The 19,232-nt window shown below is 40.5% G+C and overlaps 1 protein-coding gene across 5 annotated transcripts in view; it reads left to right on the top strand.

Moving 5' to 3' along the window:
* GLRB (glycine receptor beta) overlaps positions 1–18,133 on the top strand; it is a 52,247-nt gene extending 34,114 nt beyond the window's left edge. For 4 of the 5 annotated variants that reach the window (XM_042808244.1, XM_042808245.1, XM_042808243.1 and 1 more), the window contains 2 exons: positions 5,112–5,404; positions 15,652–18,133. In XM_042808244.1, the coding sequence (XP_042664178.1) occupies positions 5,112–5,404; positions 15,652–15,948 (590 nt within the window). In that variant the 3' untranslated portion in view covers positions 15,949–18,133. Of the gene's footprint in view, positions 1–5,111; positions 5,405–6,600; positions 6,664–15,651 lie in introns of those variants that run through there. The other variant, XM_042808246.1, reaches the window with a different exon arrangement.
* The last annotated feature ends 1,099 nt before the right edge of the window (positions 18,134–19,232 follow it).

Here is a 19,232-nt window from a genome sequence, read left to right as displayed (position 1 = left end):
TGAGGGCTTTGGGCCTGGAGCAGAGGAGGCCGAGGGGCGACCTCCCGGGGGGGGGCGTGGAGAGGGAGGTGCTGAGCTCTTCCCCCGGGGATCTGGGGACGGGACGCTGGGGAGTGGTTCAAGGCTGCACCAGGGGAGGGTTAGGCCGGGCTTTAGGAAGCCTTTCTTTACTGAGGGTGACAGAACACTGGAGCACAGGCCACCTAGAGAGGTGGTCGATGCCTCAAGCCAGTCAGTGTTTAAGAGGCGTTTGGACAATGCACTTAATAACATGCTTTAACGTTTGGTCAGGCCCAAATTGGTCAGGCAGTTGGACTGGATGATTGTTGTAGGTCCCTTCCAACTGAAACAGGCTGTTCTATTCTAAAATCTGGGGAACGGTGCCTGGCATGATACTCTTGGCTTGTGATCCACAGCTGGCTACCTTGCTCTAATTAAATGTAACAAACCTACTATTTCATTATATTTATTGTATCTTTTTTCTAGCTATTTCAGAACACAAATGAGCTTTTTTTCTTTTGACCTTTAAAAATATTAATAGTTACTTGGGGAGGAGTCACAATCTGTATTAGTTTGATATCAAGTAGCAGCTATAATCTCTTACCTTGAAAAGTAGCAAGGATGCATTCCATAATGCAAAACGTAAGATATTTTAAGAAAAAAAGTTTGAGGACAATGTAGCATGCATTAAATTAAAAAGATATAAACAAGAACTGAAAATATTTTTCACACAGTGATCTCCAATACAATCAAAACCTGAGCTGTATTTCCACTTTTATAATCTTGCACTTCAAATGGCTGACCAGACTTATTAATTATATATTAGATTTATAAGAGGCATAGTGCTGATTTGTGTAACATGGTTTTCTGTGTGACTAAACATGCATGCCTATTTATTGCTTTTTTGTTTGATTTATTGTAAGTGTTTATTGGCTCCTTTTATGCATTTGCATTTCTGAAATCATGCATTTTTAAAGATACTAAACATTGGCCTGGTTATGTGAGTTTTCCTGAATCCACAGAGAAGCAAAAAAACTCTAAATCTGACTATCCTTTAATCATGAGTCAGTATTTAGTAATGCAAGTTGTTAATACTGTCACTGGGGTAAGATTTGTGTTTCTCCAGTTTGCAGGAGGGCAACAAACTAACTCTTCAAGCTACATCCTTGAAGACTGTTGACCTTGAAATCTAACAAGATTAACATTTGCATGTCAAGTGAATGATACCTAATCCCAAAAAGGTTTTACCAATGGCCACTACACTCTCAATGGCTAGACGCAGATCTCACCAGATGAGAAGCTACTTCAGATTTACTTAGGAATATCGTAATGCAGTTGTCCCTAGAATTAAGTATAGTGGGCTGGCTGCTGGTCCCCGTGAAAGAAGTTTCCAGGTGATTTAGGAATACAAGACACTTTGTGAGCCAGTGAACAGAATATGTTTTTGTAGACTGATTAATGAAAAAGCTTGTGTCCATGTAGGAATTAAATAAGTTGCAAGCTCAATTTATACCTGTATCATTTCACCCAACTGGATCATCTGGTGGTGTGGAAGTCCACAAAGGACTGGTGTCTGAACAGCTGTGGGGACATGATGTAAAGGCTGATATCACTGAATCGTCTAATTAAATGCTGGTGTTTCACCTTTTAATGAGCCCAGAAAAGGACTCTCCAGTTCTTTACAGGTGGAAAGCATGCCAGCATCCATTTCAAAATTCCTTTCTTCCCTTCACTGCCATGTGATCCCCCGGGTGGGTAAGATATTCCCTGGAGCTGTAGGGATCTGAGGGACATGAGACTTCTGTCTGCCCACAGCGGCCTGGCAGTGTGAAGCATTAGTCCAGAGTGGCAGATGAGTACAACAGGGTAACTAAAAGCTTTGAGTAGTGATCGGTGATATATTCCCCACATACAAAGGACAGCTATGTCTGCAGCTAGGCATGACCCCCCATCACTCCTGTCCTCAGATCTGTCTTAGTTCTAGTCACTTCATTTTACAAAATTGTAACAAATGTAGGGTCTCAAAGGAGAGACATAAAAATATATGTTAAAACACTAGTATGAAGGAATTGCAAGATTGTGTCTTCTAGTTTACTAAATTTAATGAGAGAAGAGAATGTATTAGAGGTATCGAATTATAAGAAAGGCAAGGCAGAATATTCCCTTTTTCAATAACATTAGTGAGATGAAGCCAGACATTTTTAAAGCAGTAATATAAGGCAGAAAATACTATTTTATACAGCACATAATTAACCTGTGGAATTCACTTCCAGGAGATAGTGCTGAGGCAGGTAAGTTTGATGGATTCAAAAAAGGGAGATTTATTTATCTGGCAGCATGTGCTGAAGTGCTTTGCTGCACTGGCACTTTCAGATATTATCCAAATGTAAACTTAGGTAGTATTTTTAAAATAGTAGCTCTGTACAGTCGTGCTTTAGGCTGAGAGCTAACTAACCTTCCTGATAATCTAAATTTTGCCATCAAGAGTGTTGTCACACTAGGGACAAAAATGCAGAGGAATTTCCTAGAGAGGCCAACTTTCCCTTTACTTTGCAAGCATGGAGGAATGAGCTCTGTCCCTTCTCTTTAGTGCTCCTTGAGAAGAAAAGGGGGATTTTTTTCTTCTTTTTTTTTTTTTTTTTTTTTTTTTAATAATTAATCTTGCAGTTTATTTGTTCATTCTCCTCACTCAAGTTTGAGCCTTGAGCTTTGGACTGTGCTAGGTAGGCACTTAGTGCAGCTGCTGCCAGAGGTGCAACTTACTGCTCTGGTACTGCGGTCTCCAAGTCCATGCCAACTCTGGTCTGGCAGCAAATGATTGTTTAATAGAATATTTCTGTGCTTCTAGCTCACTTTATTGCTACCTTGAAAACCTAGAAGTTTCTCAGAGTCTGAGAATGAACTTTTCATCTGAGGAGTCCAGACAAAAGGAAATTAGTGGCAGGTCACCATGACCTCAGTTGCTCTACTGAACAAATAGATGAAAGCTGCACTAAAATCTTCTCAGCTAGCAGAATTTGTAAGTTAGTTTTGTAGAATTAAATCCAAGATTGTAAGATCTAGTATTTTAAGCTCTACAAAGTGGTTATACATATGTTTGCAGTGCCAGGCATGATAATAATACTCGCATATTAAGATAGCAAACATTTTTAAAGTTAGTAGGAAAAAAATTACAATATCCAAGATGTTGAGCCAGTCCATATCATTGGCTAATTTGGTTATTCAGGGTAAGGGTAGCGGCTGCCTTTCAGAGGTCTGGCATAGACATGCATGGTACTTGATGCCTGCTCACTGTTAGAGAACGAACTGCAAGCTGGGCAAAGGCAGAGATGTCCTGTGTATGTGAAGAGGCAGTATGGCCTTATTTGTACTCGTTACTGCAATTCCTTATGAACCATAATTAGCGTTCATGCTCAGACAGCTGGTGTTTGTCAGCAAAAATAAGTTATTTTTAAAAAGGGTACTATTCTTTGCTCACTTTCTATCCTTATGGGAGTGTCTGTACTTAAGTGCTTCAGATACAGTAGATGGAGAATAAGCCCGAGTGGCCACTGAGTATTGTCTGTTCAGTATTTGCCATGTCGTTCTGATCTAAGGTAGCACATATGACCATTCTGTATTATCCCAATGGACAAAAAAAGCCAGCTTTGCAATGATACATTGATATTACACGTTTCTAAATAAAACATCATTGAATTTTGTATTTTAAAATCATATGTCCATAATTAGTTCTTTATAATTTCTCTTCAGAGTTTTAGCAGCTAATAAATTGCCCATTTGAGATTGATACCAAATAAAGTATCATATCAATCTTATTAAAATCCAAATGGGAACAGTAGCAAAAGAACCATGTCTTATTTATGATCAACTAGAATTGAATACTTTCATAGGCCAATACAGATACTCTCAGTTTTTTAACATTTTCGCATTCTCAGTTACTTAAATCTGAAGAAAATGATGTCTCTATGAATTACACCATTTTTCATGCTTTGGATAGCATATGTGACCAATATAAGAAACAAAGTTGAGACTGAGTATCTCCTTTTGGCCAGCATTTTCTGTAGACATCAATTACATTTCATGAAGCTGCCCAGTCAGAGCTAAAGATTTTTGTCATTGGTGCTCACAAAATCAAAATGGGACATCCTGAACTGGGAGGTTGAACTACGTTTCCCCCACGTGACAGCCATTTCTAAAGTTACCTTTTTCCAAATGTGGCTGTTCATGCTACTATTTCTGTTTCATAGGAGCCTGTGGGAAATCTTTCTTTGAGATCAGACTTGTGTTTTGTCTCTCATGATGTAAGCCCTGTGTAAGTGGTGACATTTGGAAGCCTTATTAAGGCGAAATTCTTTTTGAAACCCAGTTTGACCATGATTGTGACCTTTCAACAGCCTTTGCAGATGTGGGGTTTTTTTTCATGATAAGGGCTACCTGAAACACCCTGTATCTAGAAAGCTTCTTCTAGAGCCTGGAAGCTCAAGTAGGGAATGATTGTAGACCCGCAGTCACCTCAGTGTTTTTATCTTCACAGTGAATCAGGAAGACAGACGTTTTAATGTGCTGGTACAGCTTTGTTCTTCAGCAAAAACTTCCACTTCACCTGAGGTTTGCACATCACACTTATGGGCAGGTCATTGAGATAATTGCACCTGCTGTAGCACAGCTCAGATTTCTGGGACAACGGGAGTCTAATTTCAAGATATGGGAGTCTTTTGGTTTAAGTATCATATATTTCTCTTCCATCTTCCCAGACTTAGATGCATGTTGTAAGATAAGTCTTTGGAACGTTTGTTTCCCAACTGTGTGATGTGTGATGGGGCAGGAAAATCACAGCAACCAGTTTAGCCTCACTTAATGTTTCTCTGTTTATAAAATCAAGGTACTCATTATTGATAATTCATCATTAACTGCAATATCCTACCTAAGTCTTAACTTGTTCGTTAACTGAAGGCATGTGCGCTTTGTATACCTGCTGCACCGACCACATTCTGAAGTCCCATTCACTGTTACAAAACATCATTCAGTCTTGTCTGTTTCAGAGGAAGAGCACAGCCAGTCTCAATAAGGGTCAGTTTTCTTTAATCAGTATTTTGTTTTTCTTCTCGCAGGTATTTTCTCAGTGCTCAGCTTGGCGTCTGAATGTACCACTCTTGCTGCTGAACTTCCCAAAGTGTCTTACGTGAAGGCCTTAGATGTCTGGCTGATTGTTTGCCTTCTCTTTGGGTTTGCATCCCTGGTGGAGTATGCGGTGGTTCAGGTAATGCTAAACAATCCAAAGAGAATTGAAGCCGAAAAAGCAAAGATTGCCAGGGCGGAGCAAGCGGAAGGGAAGGGTGGAAATGCTGCCAAGAAGAACACTGTGAATGGCACAGGGACTCCTGTCCACATCAGCACCTTACAGGTAGGCGCTGCAAAGCTGTGTACGCAAAATCGGCATCATCCTCTATTAACACAATTACAGGAATATGCTGTCGTAAGAGGTTTGGATAGTGCTTAATCTTAGAAGTGGCCAAGGCATTAAAAAAACATGCTGGTAATTAATGGCTTGCAATCTGACCAATTGATCCCTAGTGATTTGGGGTCAGATGTACTAAATGAAAACTTTGTCTTTTAATATCCTAGTGCCATGGCTGCTGCTGAGCTTCAGGTAAATAAAGTAGCAAGCAGCTTTACAGTTGCTATTTTTCTCATAATAAATAGCAGCTGTCAAACTGTAACTATTCAGAGGACAGGACTCTCAGTCAGTATTTGCTGAGAGCGTACTCAAATAACACCCGTCTCATTGCTTTCCCCGGGATGGCCACAGCTGCACCGCATTGCATGTCAAGCATCTCTGAAGCCAGGGATCCAGAAATCTTGGCATTTGTAAACAAAAGACATGTCTGTTTGTCTGTCAAACAGTTCCTGCATTTCTTGTGTCGCTAGATAGTGTTTATGGGTAAATCAGTCAGATCTCATCCTGTGGATAAAGATGAGATGTACATTTTTGCGCAGGCCAAAGCTTTCATCATGTCGTTAGCTTCCTGGTGTTGTAAAACTCCCTGTTTGTGCTTCAAGAGTTACCAGACATCCCAGGCCAACTGCCCTCAGTCCAGAGTGATATTTAATTCACATTTATTCTACAGAACAAAATACGTTATGCTACAATATGTGGAAGATGAATTTGGCTTATAGTTTTCAATGACTCATTTTGATGTATAAAATAAAGCTATTAGTCCAGAGCCAAGTGATAATATTAGTAGCATACAATGTAACTTTAACATTTCTTTAAGGAGGGAGTAGTTTACACCAGAATGGCAGAATCCCTGTCCTAGTATGAGGCTGGCATTGCCCTATAACTAATTACACCCAGTCCAGATGAGCTGCAGATATTGCAGCGTGGTAGACTTAACTACTGTGATTCTCATCTGGTAGAAGAGTCTCCTGGGAACTGTTTTGGCAGGCAACCAAGGTCAGCTTGGAGCAACCCCAGGACTGCTTTGCCTTGTACCACAACTAATTCCCCAAGCCCAGGCAATGTGGGAACTGAGTAGAAAGAAAGATGACTCCGCTCTAGTTTTGCTTCTCCTCAACCAAATGTGATATTTTTATGTTCAGAAATTTGCAGGTCCCAAATTCAGCTGTTTCTTGTGACAAAACAGTTTCAACAGTCCATCGGAGCATCATGAAATCTATTTATTCCTATTTCAAGTACTTAACAAGTGTAAGTTTTCAGCTTGATCAATGATAAAATTAACAAAAACCTACAGTTTTTCAGTAGTGTGAACAAAACCAAATTGCTAAATTACTGTCTCTCCTCGATGTGTACACCATTTAAGATACTTGCCATTGTCATAGCCATAAGGAGAATAAAAGTATAACTTTTATCACCTATGCTATCCTTTAATATCTTAACAGTTTTTTTCAAGAAGGCAAGTATGGGTGCAGAGTGCATTTTAGGACTTAGAGGGAGGGGAGTCATTGTCCACAAAAATTAAGCAATATTCCCCATGAATGGTGTCTAGCAGCAGGCTGAAGGTTTTTAGGATTCAGACCTCAGTCTGCCTTGAAGATCTTGCAGTGTCTCCGCTCCGTGATCTTGCAATGTCAGCTCCAGCATCTCATGTTTGAACTGCACTTTTCAGGGTCTTCCCAATTTGTTACCAGAGACCTTTAACATTCTGATATCTATAATCTCTTCAACAATAATCTGTGCTGGATTTATATGGAGTCTTGGGCATGTGTAGCTTCTGATGATTTTTATACACGGAGTTACAAAACATTTCTTTATCAAGACATACTGGAAATATGTATTCATTGCTGTGAAAGCTAGTCATGTGTCTGAGTGGTCTCCAACCCTCATGTCTAGTGATCCAGCTTTTATCCAGACACCTGCTTGAAACATAGGCTACCTGGGGAAGGGTAATTTCTGGGAAGATCACCAGGCTGAGATAGAAAAAGTTCCCAGACAAATGCATCATTTGACATCAGGATGTGGTAGGAGAGTGATGCTAGATTTTATATATCTGAATGTTATAAATCTGCCTAGCTGAAAACTCCCTCTCTGAACCAGCTACCACGTAGGAGTACTTTGAAAGTTTTCAGCCTTGGAGCAACTTGTACTAAATTCCTAAATCAGGTCTAAATCTTTTGGTAGCTCTGATTCCTAATCCAAAACTAGGCCTGCCCCACAAAATTTGGATTGCTCCCATACAGACCTAGTAATGATCAAGCAGAGAATGTATTTGTCATATGGCAAATATATGAGGGAGAGAAACATTAAAGAAACAGGTAATGCAAAAAAAATGTATGTTGAAAGGCATAAAAAATATGAAACAAAAAGAGGCCAGAGTGCTGTCCCAGAACTTTAGGAACTGTTTCTCATCAGGATCGTGTAGGATTGTGTGTGAGGAGAGAGCAAATACTGTGCTAGATGTCTGGAAAGACTTAGGCGAACCAACGTGTAGCTTTAGGAGAAAAGGGCAACTGACAGCTGCACCCCTGGAACAACTGTGCATCCCACAGAAATGTTTGAGGATGTTCTCTTTCCACATAGGAGGTGATTCTGAGGCAAAAGTGACTGAGATATAGCTGGAAATCTCACCATAGCTAGGCTTAAAACAGTGGATAGACCAGATGGGACTCAAAGACAACAGGAAAAACCTGGAAGCAGAAAACTCCAAGTGGAGAAAAATAGACAGCATGAATAATTGCATTTATAAGTGTTTCTCCAGCTTAAATGAAACACTTATTTATTGTGAGACATTAATTGAATGCTGCTGATACATATCTGTAAGTTATTAGGGGAAACTTAATTTTAAAAAGAGACATTATTTAATTTTACAATGCTCCTGATTGCAGTGCCAGGCCAGTTTGTCAGCATTCCCTGAGCAGCAAGTTGCACTCTTGCTGCCTCTTGCATCCATGCAGTGTTGCAGCAGTGATGGCTCTGCAGGAGATTTGGGGAGGGGGCCAGTGTGTGAGGTACAGGGGGGTTGCTCGAGTGTGAAGGTCCCAGGCATGGGAAGGATCAGAGGGAGTGCAGGGAAGCAAGTGGAGTGGCCAGGTATCCCTGGTTCCAGCCCTCGTGGAGCAACTTGTTTTCATCTGTTTGCTCTGTTTGTTAAAGATAAAAATGGCATCTGGTCTGGAGACTTGGCATGTTTGATATTAGTAAAAAACAAGCCATAAAAAAAAAACACGTGATCATACTTAAAAATACAAGCAGCTATTGTTCCTTTTTTATGACAAGAAATTGGGTAAAGGGATAAACCTTTCAGTATATCCTAAATATTAAAAGCTTGATGCCCTTCATAGTTGAAGGTGAGGAGAAAAGACGCCCTGTAACATAACCTGGAGGGGCCCACCTGGAAGTTTTCAGCAGAAAGCACTTCTGGCACTGTGTCAGTAGAGTCAGTGATCATAACTGATAGTCACCAACAGTGACAGTGAAGATAGCAGGATGGAAACAATGCTTACAATTCGCCAGTCACCCAAAGACGGAGAAAGGCTTCCACGGATTCTCCTCGCCACCAAATCCTGGGTGCTGGCTGACGGAAAAGCTGTATGTTGCCAGCATATGCCAAACCCCCGAGTCCATGCTTTATGACTCGTGCCCCCTCCAACAAAAACCCTTGAAATTTCAGTGCCATTTTAAGCCCAGAAATTTATCAGTATGACTATCTGATTAAAGTCAAGTGTCCATCTGGCAAGATCACCCTTAATCTGTAGAAGAAAACAGAAAATTCAACATTAGCGCTTCGGATGTGTTTTTCTAGGTGCAGCAATGGCTATGCATTTACAGGCAAGAAGCCATGAGAGAGTACAGTTTGGCTTTCTTAGCTGCAAGTAGATGCTGTTCTAAGCAGAGGAGAAAATTATGCAACCTGGTGGTAACTGCTGGCACTGGCTCTTTTATTGGGAATCCTCAATAGGAGTTTGCATGTGTTTCCTAGCAATGAACACCATACAGTAAGAAAAGAAAGTAAAAAGGGAAATGTTTTGAAGATAAATCAGTTTCTTTTTGCTTTCACCAGTGGCGTGATTACAGGGAGAGATTGCACTGTTAACTATAACAACACCCCTCGAATTGGAAAGTCACATTCTCATCAGCCTGTTTATAGAAGCTGTCCCCCACAGATAATGTGCTGATGCCTGTAGAGTACATTTGCTAAAAGAATGGCTCTGGTGGATGATGAATAATGCTATGCAAGTGGAGGTAATAGCTCGAAACTCAGTTATTTTTAAAAAGAAGTAGTGCTATTGCTTGCCTTATCTTGGCAGAACCATATCTAGGGTCTGAAACCTGGTATGGCTTATGTTCATCTCTACTGATTTATTATATATCTGACCACTGGTGGTGACTTGTGGTGACCTGATCTTTCTATATTTTCTTTTCCCCTTGAGTGGCACGCCAGACTCAGATTTTTCTTGTAGAACCACCAGAAACTAAGTTTACGTTTTACCTCGTACACAAAACCACAGACTGCAGTCTATTTTAATAGCTCCTGACAGCATTTCAGGTACAGAGTAGGTACTTTCTGCTCTAGTGACTCACGTATCTGTCCTTGGAGATAATTCAGAACATGACTGTAAAAAGGCCCCAGGCAATCTGCTTTGAGCAGGGGGTTGGACTAGATGATCTCCAGAGGTCCCTGCCAACCTCAGCTATGCTGTGATTCTGTGATATTTCATGCATAAATATTTTTTGTACCGTACTTTGCAAGGAATATTTGGAATGTGACAGCAAATTGCTGCTGAGCTGCACCAGAAAATACGCTCAGTCTGAATACACACTAATGCTAAACAATCATTAATTTATTGATGATCTACATCTATCATTATGGCAAGAGCAAGAGAAGAGCACAAAACAAATGCAAGAAAGACTAATGACAGAGTTCGCTGGAAAACTCCTCCTTCGTCTTGTGTGGAAGACTCTTACACAACTGGCAGCACTAGTGACAGATCTGCATGCCAAAAAGAGGTTGGATGCAACAGGAGAGATGATTTTATGGCAGAGAAGACATGCTGTGCAGGGCAGAGAATGCTGCATTACAGTAGGGAGTCACTTCATCCTGAGGGACGCGTGCTGAGCTTGAGAAGCTGCCAGTGCTATAGCATGATTGAGGCTTTGCTAGAAATTATGGACAATACATTTCTGCTCTCAAAAATTCTCGAACCCAAAATGATGGCATTTGATATTACACTTCATCCTGATGGATAAAGAGAACTTGATCACAGGATGAACAGTCAACTGAAAACGATCTTTATTCTATTTGCACTGAACAGATTTAATCAAGTCCCTAGTCATTTTTGGTGCTGTGAAAGGACAGATTTCGCAAATTTGAAAACTATTTTTTTCTTATCTGGGTGGAAGAATTTAAACACAAAAAAATAAATTATGCTGGTGAGCTATCTGACAATGTTCAAAACAGTAACAGACCAGAAGGGAAGCTATACTAATTAAAAAAAAAAAAAGAGCAACAAACTGCACGATTGAAAACAAACTCCCCAAAGACTGAAGATTAACTCAAGCGTTTCTCTTTTCTTCTCACTGCCAAATGGAAAAGCTGATAGCAATTAATATCAGTGAAAATCCAGAAAATAGGTGTAGATAATAGGTGTAGGTAACAAATGGGATATATGGTTAGCATAGTTGAGGGCAATAGGAAGTTACTTTATCTGTATAGCAAGAATACAAAAACCAGTAACAAGAGCATTGGTCCAATACTAGACAGAGATACCAAGAATTAGCACAAAAGCCAGAAGTGCTGAACAAATATTCTGCTTTGTGTTTAGGGAAAAGCCAGATATATTCAATCAGATGATGAACTAGCTTTCATTGACAGTAGCCAATAAGGATGTTAAACAGTAGCTATTAAAGTTAGACATTTTACAATTGAGATTTCAGCTTAAGTTGCATCTGGGATTTTTTAAAGAGCTGGTCCATGAGTGCTGTGGAACATTAATGTTGATTTTTTTAATAAATTCATTAAAACTGGGAGGGTTCCAAAAGACAGCAAGAAGCTAACTTTGTGCCAGTACTTTTAAAGGCTAAGTGGCATAACATGAATAATTATAAGCCTGACATCAATCAGTGGAAAATATTGCATAGCTAACAGGGGTCTGACTAAAAATTATTATTCATAAATAATAATTATCATTAGTATTATTCATAATTCAGCCCCGTGTTAGCTAATAAATTTAAATGGGTCAGTGAAATTAAAGCTGATCTGTATGTTTATTGATTTAATCAATCTGAATATAATTTTTTAAAAGATTATCAATTAGGTTGACAGAGGTAATGATGTGGAGGTAAGAAACTCTTAAGAACATTTGACTTGGCTTCATGTGTCGACCCAGTGACATCATTTGAATTATGCAAAATCAAGGATAGATTTGTTACCATCTATAAGTACCAGCAGTTAATCAGACTAACTACAGTCATGCCTCGTGACTGAAATTTGAAGCCAAGTAAATTCAGGTTAGAAATAAGGTACATATGTTTGTGGGTCATGGAAAAAATTCTCCATCCTGGATGTTTTTAAAGGAAAATCTAGTGTAACTAGTTTGGGCAGTAAACGTGGAGAGTGATGAGGAGCACCAGAAGCAGCAGAGGCAGCGGTGGGGAGTTAGTTCCCCCTCTCTGCCAGTCTGCATGCACAGGCAGCACTTCTCCCTTTCTTCTCTTTCCCCATTTTCTTAGCACATTGTTCCCCTAACTCTACGAACAAAAGCTGACTGGGGTACGGCCCCACTGTGGTGGCACCCATGCAGCAGCTCTGAAGCAGCGGCCCCAGCAAGTGCCGGGCTTGGCGGCAGGCACCGGTCAGCCCGAATTTTGGAAGAGGTGAGAAGGGCTCACCGCGAGCTGCCGTCTGGCCTCTGGGAGTCATATTTAGGTTTTTCTGAGCTGTTCATCAAAAGGCAGGTGTCCTTTCCAACATACCAAACCCAGACAAGGTGGCCCGGTCCAGGGAGAAAAGGGAGCTAGCTCTGTGTTTTGGGGCAAGCCCCAAGAGCCACAATGCCTTCCCATGCCCTTCTCAGCCCCCTCACCTCCTTGCCAGAGGGACGAGGAGCAGCTACCAGGTTCTGCTGGGGACAGGGGGAGGCCCTGCACTGTGCCAGCAGCTTACCCCTCCCAAACAGCCTCTCCCCGTCCCCTGAAGGGGAAAAGCCATAGAACTGGTGGAAGCATCATGCGGGCTGGGTCTGGCCCGTGGATCGTGGTGCTGGGGCAGGAGAAGGCAAATGATGTCGTATATTTTCCAGGAGGACTGAGTTCTGTGTCAGGATGAAGTCAAAATGACATAACATTTAACAGCATTTTACTTCCTTTGCAAGTCTTCAGTGTAGTGCTCTAAAATCAAGTCCTGTGGTACCATTTTCCACGGAAATGGTTCCTGTAGCACTGGGTGAGTGTCGGGAATATCGTTACACTTCTAGCACAAACCAAGAAAGGATGAATAAAAAGCAGATAAACTACTTTCAATATATGTTATTTCACTTTGTTTAAGGAAAGCTGTAGGTCAACTGAAGTGAATTTAGATTAAAACAACAGAAATATTGGAGTGTTGGTACGAGAATAAATTTAAAAATATATCTAGGCAGTGACTAACTATAGAAAAGTGAAACGCACTGGATTTGTAAACCCAGGGAATTTAAATAAATTATTTTTCAAAGGAACATATAGTTATTAAACAAAAATTTGGGCCAGGTTGCTTTTACAAGGGATGTGTCACCCTGATAAATCAGTACTCCAGCTCACACTAAGCTAAACAGAGCTCTGAGTGAACGTGCTGCAACCAGACCTTTGCTTATAAGGTAGAGGTGACCTAGAAGCAATTCCCTTGGTTTGTTTGTCCCACAAGTGAATTAGGACTGACATGTAGCAGCCTTTAGGGGACCACTCTAGATGCTGTGGTTGGAACAGGAATATTCTGTATTGTAAATGTGAGTGCTTAGGCTACAATTAGCATCACTGAGTTTTACAATGTATTGCTGGTAGTATGAGGAATGGACTACAAGCTTGCAAATCCAAAAGGAGGCTTGTCATTTCATACATGGTTCTATTGCTTGTAATGGCCTTACTAAATCTCACTAGTTGTGACCATGGGAAAAACGTAATATTCCTGTGACTCTTCAGTTAACGTGCACCCCAGTCCTGCAAGTTACCCTTTCATTGCACAGGGGTCTGCTTTGTATCTTTATTACCCATGTTGTTGGATATGATCTGATTGGAAGGAACCTCTCAGATCGCTGACTGACAGCACCCATTTCACCCAGGGGCACGTAATCGTGTTCGTACATGTCTCAGTCACCACGTTACTAGACAGTTTGCCCCTGCTACTCCAAGACTGAACGCTGTCCCAGTCTGTCAGCTCTTTGATGACTGAGAAACAGTCGCTGGAAGTTTGTATGCATAGTTTTGCCTTACTCTCGTGGAACACCTATCTTGTTTTTTATAACCCGTAATCGTGGTTTTGTTGTGTAACCTGCACCTCAGTTTTAGTGCATTGCTTTCAAAATTTACTGTTTTCCTGAGGAGTATGAGTCTGGCAAATCTGAGGTGTATCCACTCTTTCCTGAGGGAATAGTGCTGTGTTTCTCTTCTACCTTTCACCAGAATCAGCATTGTCAGTAATAGGAGGAAAAGCCCCATTTGAAGTTTAGGTCACTTCCTGACTGCCTCAGTTCTTTTCATCCAGGATACTTTGTCAGTTGTCTCAGAGAAGCTAACAATGTTCTCCAGAATATTTTTCATTCATCCAGAAGTCTGGTGCTGTATTTCACTATTATTATTTTTGTTACAAAATGTGATGATGCAAATATCCTGATCAGCCTAAGACTGCAGAAAACCAGAGGTGGAGGGAGCAGAGAGTAAAGGAGGAGAGACAGGCTGCTGGGAAGGAGGGACAGGCAGCTTCTGGAGGAACCAAGTTTTACTGAATCGCTGGCTCCAGGAAGCCCTAGTGAAACTTATGTTAATGTCAGTTGCCCATGTGTATAACCTGATCTGCAAGCTGGCATTTTTTCCAACGAACTCTCAGGTTCAATATGTGAAAAAAATGGCATTATTAATAATTCAGTTAAGTTTCAGAACCTGTACTCTTTTTTTTTTTTTTTTTTTTTTTTTTTTTCTGCTTTACTGTATAGTCTGATTGAAATGAAACTTCGGGAGAGACTCACCCAAGTCACAAAGCACAGTGCCTTCCAAGTAGTCTCCAAATCCCTTCAAGCTCCTTGAACAGTGTGGGGCTGGTCCTCCTAGAGATTTGTTGTACCCGAAATATAAACTTTATAAAATCCAAGGGAGGGAATACAGAACCTGGTTGGTTGTTTTTTCCCCAAAACACTTCAGTTTTAAGGGTAAAAAATACTTTTTTTCTTTTAAATGTTCATTGTCTGTGCCAGTATGATTGTCTGGTCTTTAGAAGAGAATGATTCACAAGGAATTACCCGTACCATGGTAGTACTTGATCCCCAAGAGCATTGACGGAGCTGCAGGAAAGACAGGTATTCACTTGCTGCATTTAGATTTCCCAGTTACGCAGTTCTCCAGTGCCCAGGGAGGGCTGAGAATGGTGTCACATCTTTGTTACCTGTCTTTAGAGAGGCACCAAGGACTGCAGGTGCAGAGAAAGTGCTTTCTCACCATGCAAGGTGGTCACTCGAGGATGAGATACAGGATCTTGAGCCGGCTACTACGTAGAACCAGAATAGACTTTAATTTTGCATCAACCATTGAATTTTAGAGTTAATTCTGAATATAGCTTCCAGGCCTCAGAAAAATGTAAGTATTGAATAGTATCTGTCCTGCAGGTTCATCAGCATAGAACTTATTTCCAAAAATACTCTGCATAAATATTCAACCCCCTTCTATCGGCTTAAAATGAAGGAGTCTAACAATAACAGGTTGCACAGCATGAGGCACCTTGTGCATGAAAAATTACACAATTATGAATGTTTGGATTAGTTTGTATGATTGACTGATCATCCTTAAGTACTTTATAATGCAACCATTCAGCAAATTAAGCTGATGTAATGTATGCCTATCAACAAGTAATTTCCTATATGTTTGTTTGCAGTGTTCTCTAGCAGCTGCATTAGGTTTGTTAATGAAATCTGGAGAGTAGATCATGATTCCCCTCACTCTTTATTTCATAGGTTGGTGAGACCAGATGCAAAAAAGTTTGCACTTCGAAATCTGATCTGAGATCCAATGATTTCAGCATTGTTGGAAGCTTGCCAAGGGATTTTGAGTTATCGAATTATGACTGTTACGGGAAGCCCATTGAAGTCAACAATGGGCTCGGGAAATCTCAAGCCAAGAACAACAAGAAGCCTCCTCCTCCCAAGCCTGTCATTCCATCAGCAGCAAAGAGAATTGATCTTTATGCAAGAGCACTGTTCCCTTTTTGCTTCTTGTTCTTCAATGTCATATACTGGTCCATCTATTTATGATAGATCTTTTATTTATTTTTTCATAAATGTAAAATATATCCCATTTCATTACCCCTTCCAAGTCATGAAGGCCACTGTGTGAAATTATTTGCCTTTGCAAAGCAGTATGTTGCATTTTGATGCCATGCAGTTGTACTGAACATACGGCATCTGAAATTTGAATGAACGCATGACACCGCAATGTCTGTGCTCTGACCAGCGTTGTATATAAGTGTACAGCATACATCCTGCTTTAGGAATATATATGAAGGACAATGCATACTACATTATAAAGCTGAATAACGCTCTTCAGTTATTAGTAACATACAGAGATTTAAAGTGTTTCTGACAATGAAACTGATGTGCACGTTGAGTATTATTAAAATCAGTATTCTAGTGTATGTAGTATTTAACAGCTTTTCTGCTGACATCCAGAGGAAAAAGAAAAACCCAAACATCTTGTTTTTGTGTAATTTTAGGTGGCACTGCTGAAGAAAAAGCTAAGATGTAATTCATATTATTTAGACTTTGTAAGTGAAGGCAACATTGAATAAGCTGATCTTGTCTATGTGGAAAAATAAAGATCAGAGAATTACTAATTTTGTAAAATCAGCTCATTTAGAAAAAAAAAAATTAAAAAAAAAAGACAATTGTATCCATCAAGCAGACACACTTAAGTGTGTGAGAACATGCTGACTGTAAAACCTGGGGCCAGATTTTGACTGCTGTTTCCTTGGGCACATACAATATGTCAAAAACAAACAGACCCCTTTCTAAACTGAAGGTATCAGGAGTTTTAGAGAAAGATGACAAGATGCAGTTCAGTCTCAGATTATGTTATACTTTTTTGCATTACTCTCTCCTCTGGCTCATCTTCTGTAGCATCTGGCGAGCCTGCAGTATACAAGTCACATTTTTTCTGCTGTTGAGTTCAGATACACCTTACTCTGTTTGTTCTGTTTGTCCCCTTGAAAGCTTTCAGTTCAAACAAACCAATTGTTGTCAGGATGAAATCCCATTTTTATCACTAGTTACACTTTTTTTGTTTGCCTGTTGCCTGCACAGATGGCCAAAGCTAACACCTCGCCACCAGTAGAAGTGAAGACATGTCCAAAGGTCTGAGGGGATGAGACTCTTAAATACATCATGAGCCTTGTGCCTGTGTGTTAGTTAATGCTTGCCCTCACAAACTCACTGATTTGGCTGCTGCTTTTTGGAGAGTAAGGTCCTACATGTGGAACAGTTCTGATAGGAGAATGTTCTCCATTTTCTGGAGGAAACCCTATAACACGGGGGCTACCTAAACACGTGTAGGGCAGGACTTGTGGTCTCCTGTGGGTGCCAGGGTACATCCCTTTGTAAGAGCGAGTCGTGAGGTGAAAAACAGCCAAAAGAAAGCTGCTTGTACACAGGTGTCCGAGCGGTGTGTGTTCCCTGGGAACACGCAGGGACTGGGCCTCAGGTCTCCAGAGTGTGCCGTAGCGAAGCGTGTCTCCGCCTGTAAATCTGGGACACTGCGGTTATTTAAAATGTGAAAATAAGACAGTTCCTGCTAACCTGGCAATTCACAAAAGGAATTATTGGCTCCTCATGGGCTAGGAAGGAACTGAATTAAACACGTGAAACCTTCCGTAGTGCGGAATCAGGCACAATTGCACTTGTTGTGCTACATTTCTCGCCGGTCCGGGGTGTGCTGAGCCCATGCAGGCCCCAAGTGGGCTGTTGGATCACTTGGGGATTGCCCACCACGTGAGTGTTACCCGCATGTGGCAAGGCCGCACAACCAGAAGGTCAAAAGCATGGACATAAAAAGAGAGAAGCATGCCACGCTGGCTTCGCTGGGCGTCTGGCGGATGTGCCTGTGCCCAGGGAGTTTTCTAACCACTGCCGCTCTGTGATCAACAGCCCGGCGGCAACTGTTCGTGTTTAGGTCGCAGACATCTGCCCTTCAGAACACGGCCACACACCTTGCACCGGCTCCCTGGCCACTTCCTCGTGGAGATTGCAGGGAGCCACTTTACCGGGTGGCCACAGTTTGTCCTTTGGATTTTTTTCTGATCTGGGGAAACAGAAGGGAAATCCAAGATGTTACTGAGCCAGGCTGAAATGGGGTGGGAATGCTATCTTTAAGGTCTAGTTCAAAGTTTCAATATTTCTGTCTGTTGAAGGTATTTGAAGAATTGTCAGAGACTCTAAGAAGCAATAAGGATAAGCCAAAGAGAGGAAGGAAGGGAGGGGTAATTTTTATACTTACAGTCAGAGTGCTGTACAGACATTATTTATTCTCATACTTGTATTTTTTCTTACAGTACTGGAAGGCAAGAAAATAATTACCCTGTGTTGGAAATTATATGAATTTTGGAAGATAATTTTCTTGTTAGAACTCTTATTAAGTGATTTATCTGTAATTAATGTCCATATTCTATCTGTATAATCTCAATTATAGATTTTATTGTTAAATTAATCTTTGTTCCTTCTTGCTTTCCTGCTTACTTGATGGCTTTTGTGTTTTATCATAAAACATTTAATCAATAATACACTGTAATTGCTTTCCAACTCACACAAAAGGAAGCAAAAGAAATGTGTATTGTTAAGATAAAGGCTTTTCATTCATTACAGCACAAAAACTAAGGACAGAAGCAAAGTTTGACAGCAAATTTGAAACAGAATTTAAAATAAAACAGTACCAGCTATAAAGTATTAATTTTCTTTTTACTTACACTAGATAATATTGCAATATTTGTATTACCTAGGAATATATTAACTTGTCCTACTGAGCAGTAATAATTGATTTATTTTTCTTCTTTCCACTAAAGGTCATTGAGAGTTTTGCATACCATATCACATTATGGTCCTCCAGCACCCTCTAGTTGTAAAATTCCGCCTGTTGACTGATTTCCAGAACGAGGCGCAAATATAAAACTGTATAGGCAGCATAGGATGTTACTTCTTAGTGATAACACAAGGGGGGAAAAATATTAATAAATTAAAAATGAATGGACATAAAATCAGTGGACAGCTATAGAAACTTGCCGTGCAATATGAATTTAAAATTGTAGAAATTAAGACATTCAGGTAGTAGCGAAGGTGAGGCTCATGGAGTGCACATTAGTAACTGGATTAGCTAGTCATGATGTCTGAAGAAACTGCGTGACAGCAAAATCTCTTTCTGAGGAAGAGACCATCTGTGTTTCAGCTGACATTTACTTTAAGTTCTCCTCCTTATTGGTAGGAGAGTTACAAAGTTTTGTTCTACCGTTAACATAAACCTCTGTACTTTCTTGGCTGTTAAGCACTGAGGGGTA

Source organism: Tyto alba, unplaced genomic scaffold, assembly GCF_018691265.1.
Source record: "Tyto alba isolate M040663 unplaced genomic scaffold, T.alba_DEE_v4.0 Super-Scaffold_6, whole genome shotgun sequence".
Taxonomy (NCBI): Eukaryota; Metazoa; Chordata; class Aves; order Strigiformes; family Tytonidae; genus Tyto; species Tyto alba.
This window is presented reverse-complemented; position numbering and strand designations above follow the sequence as displayed.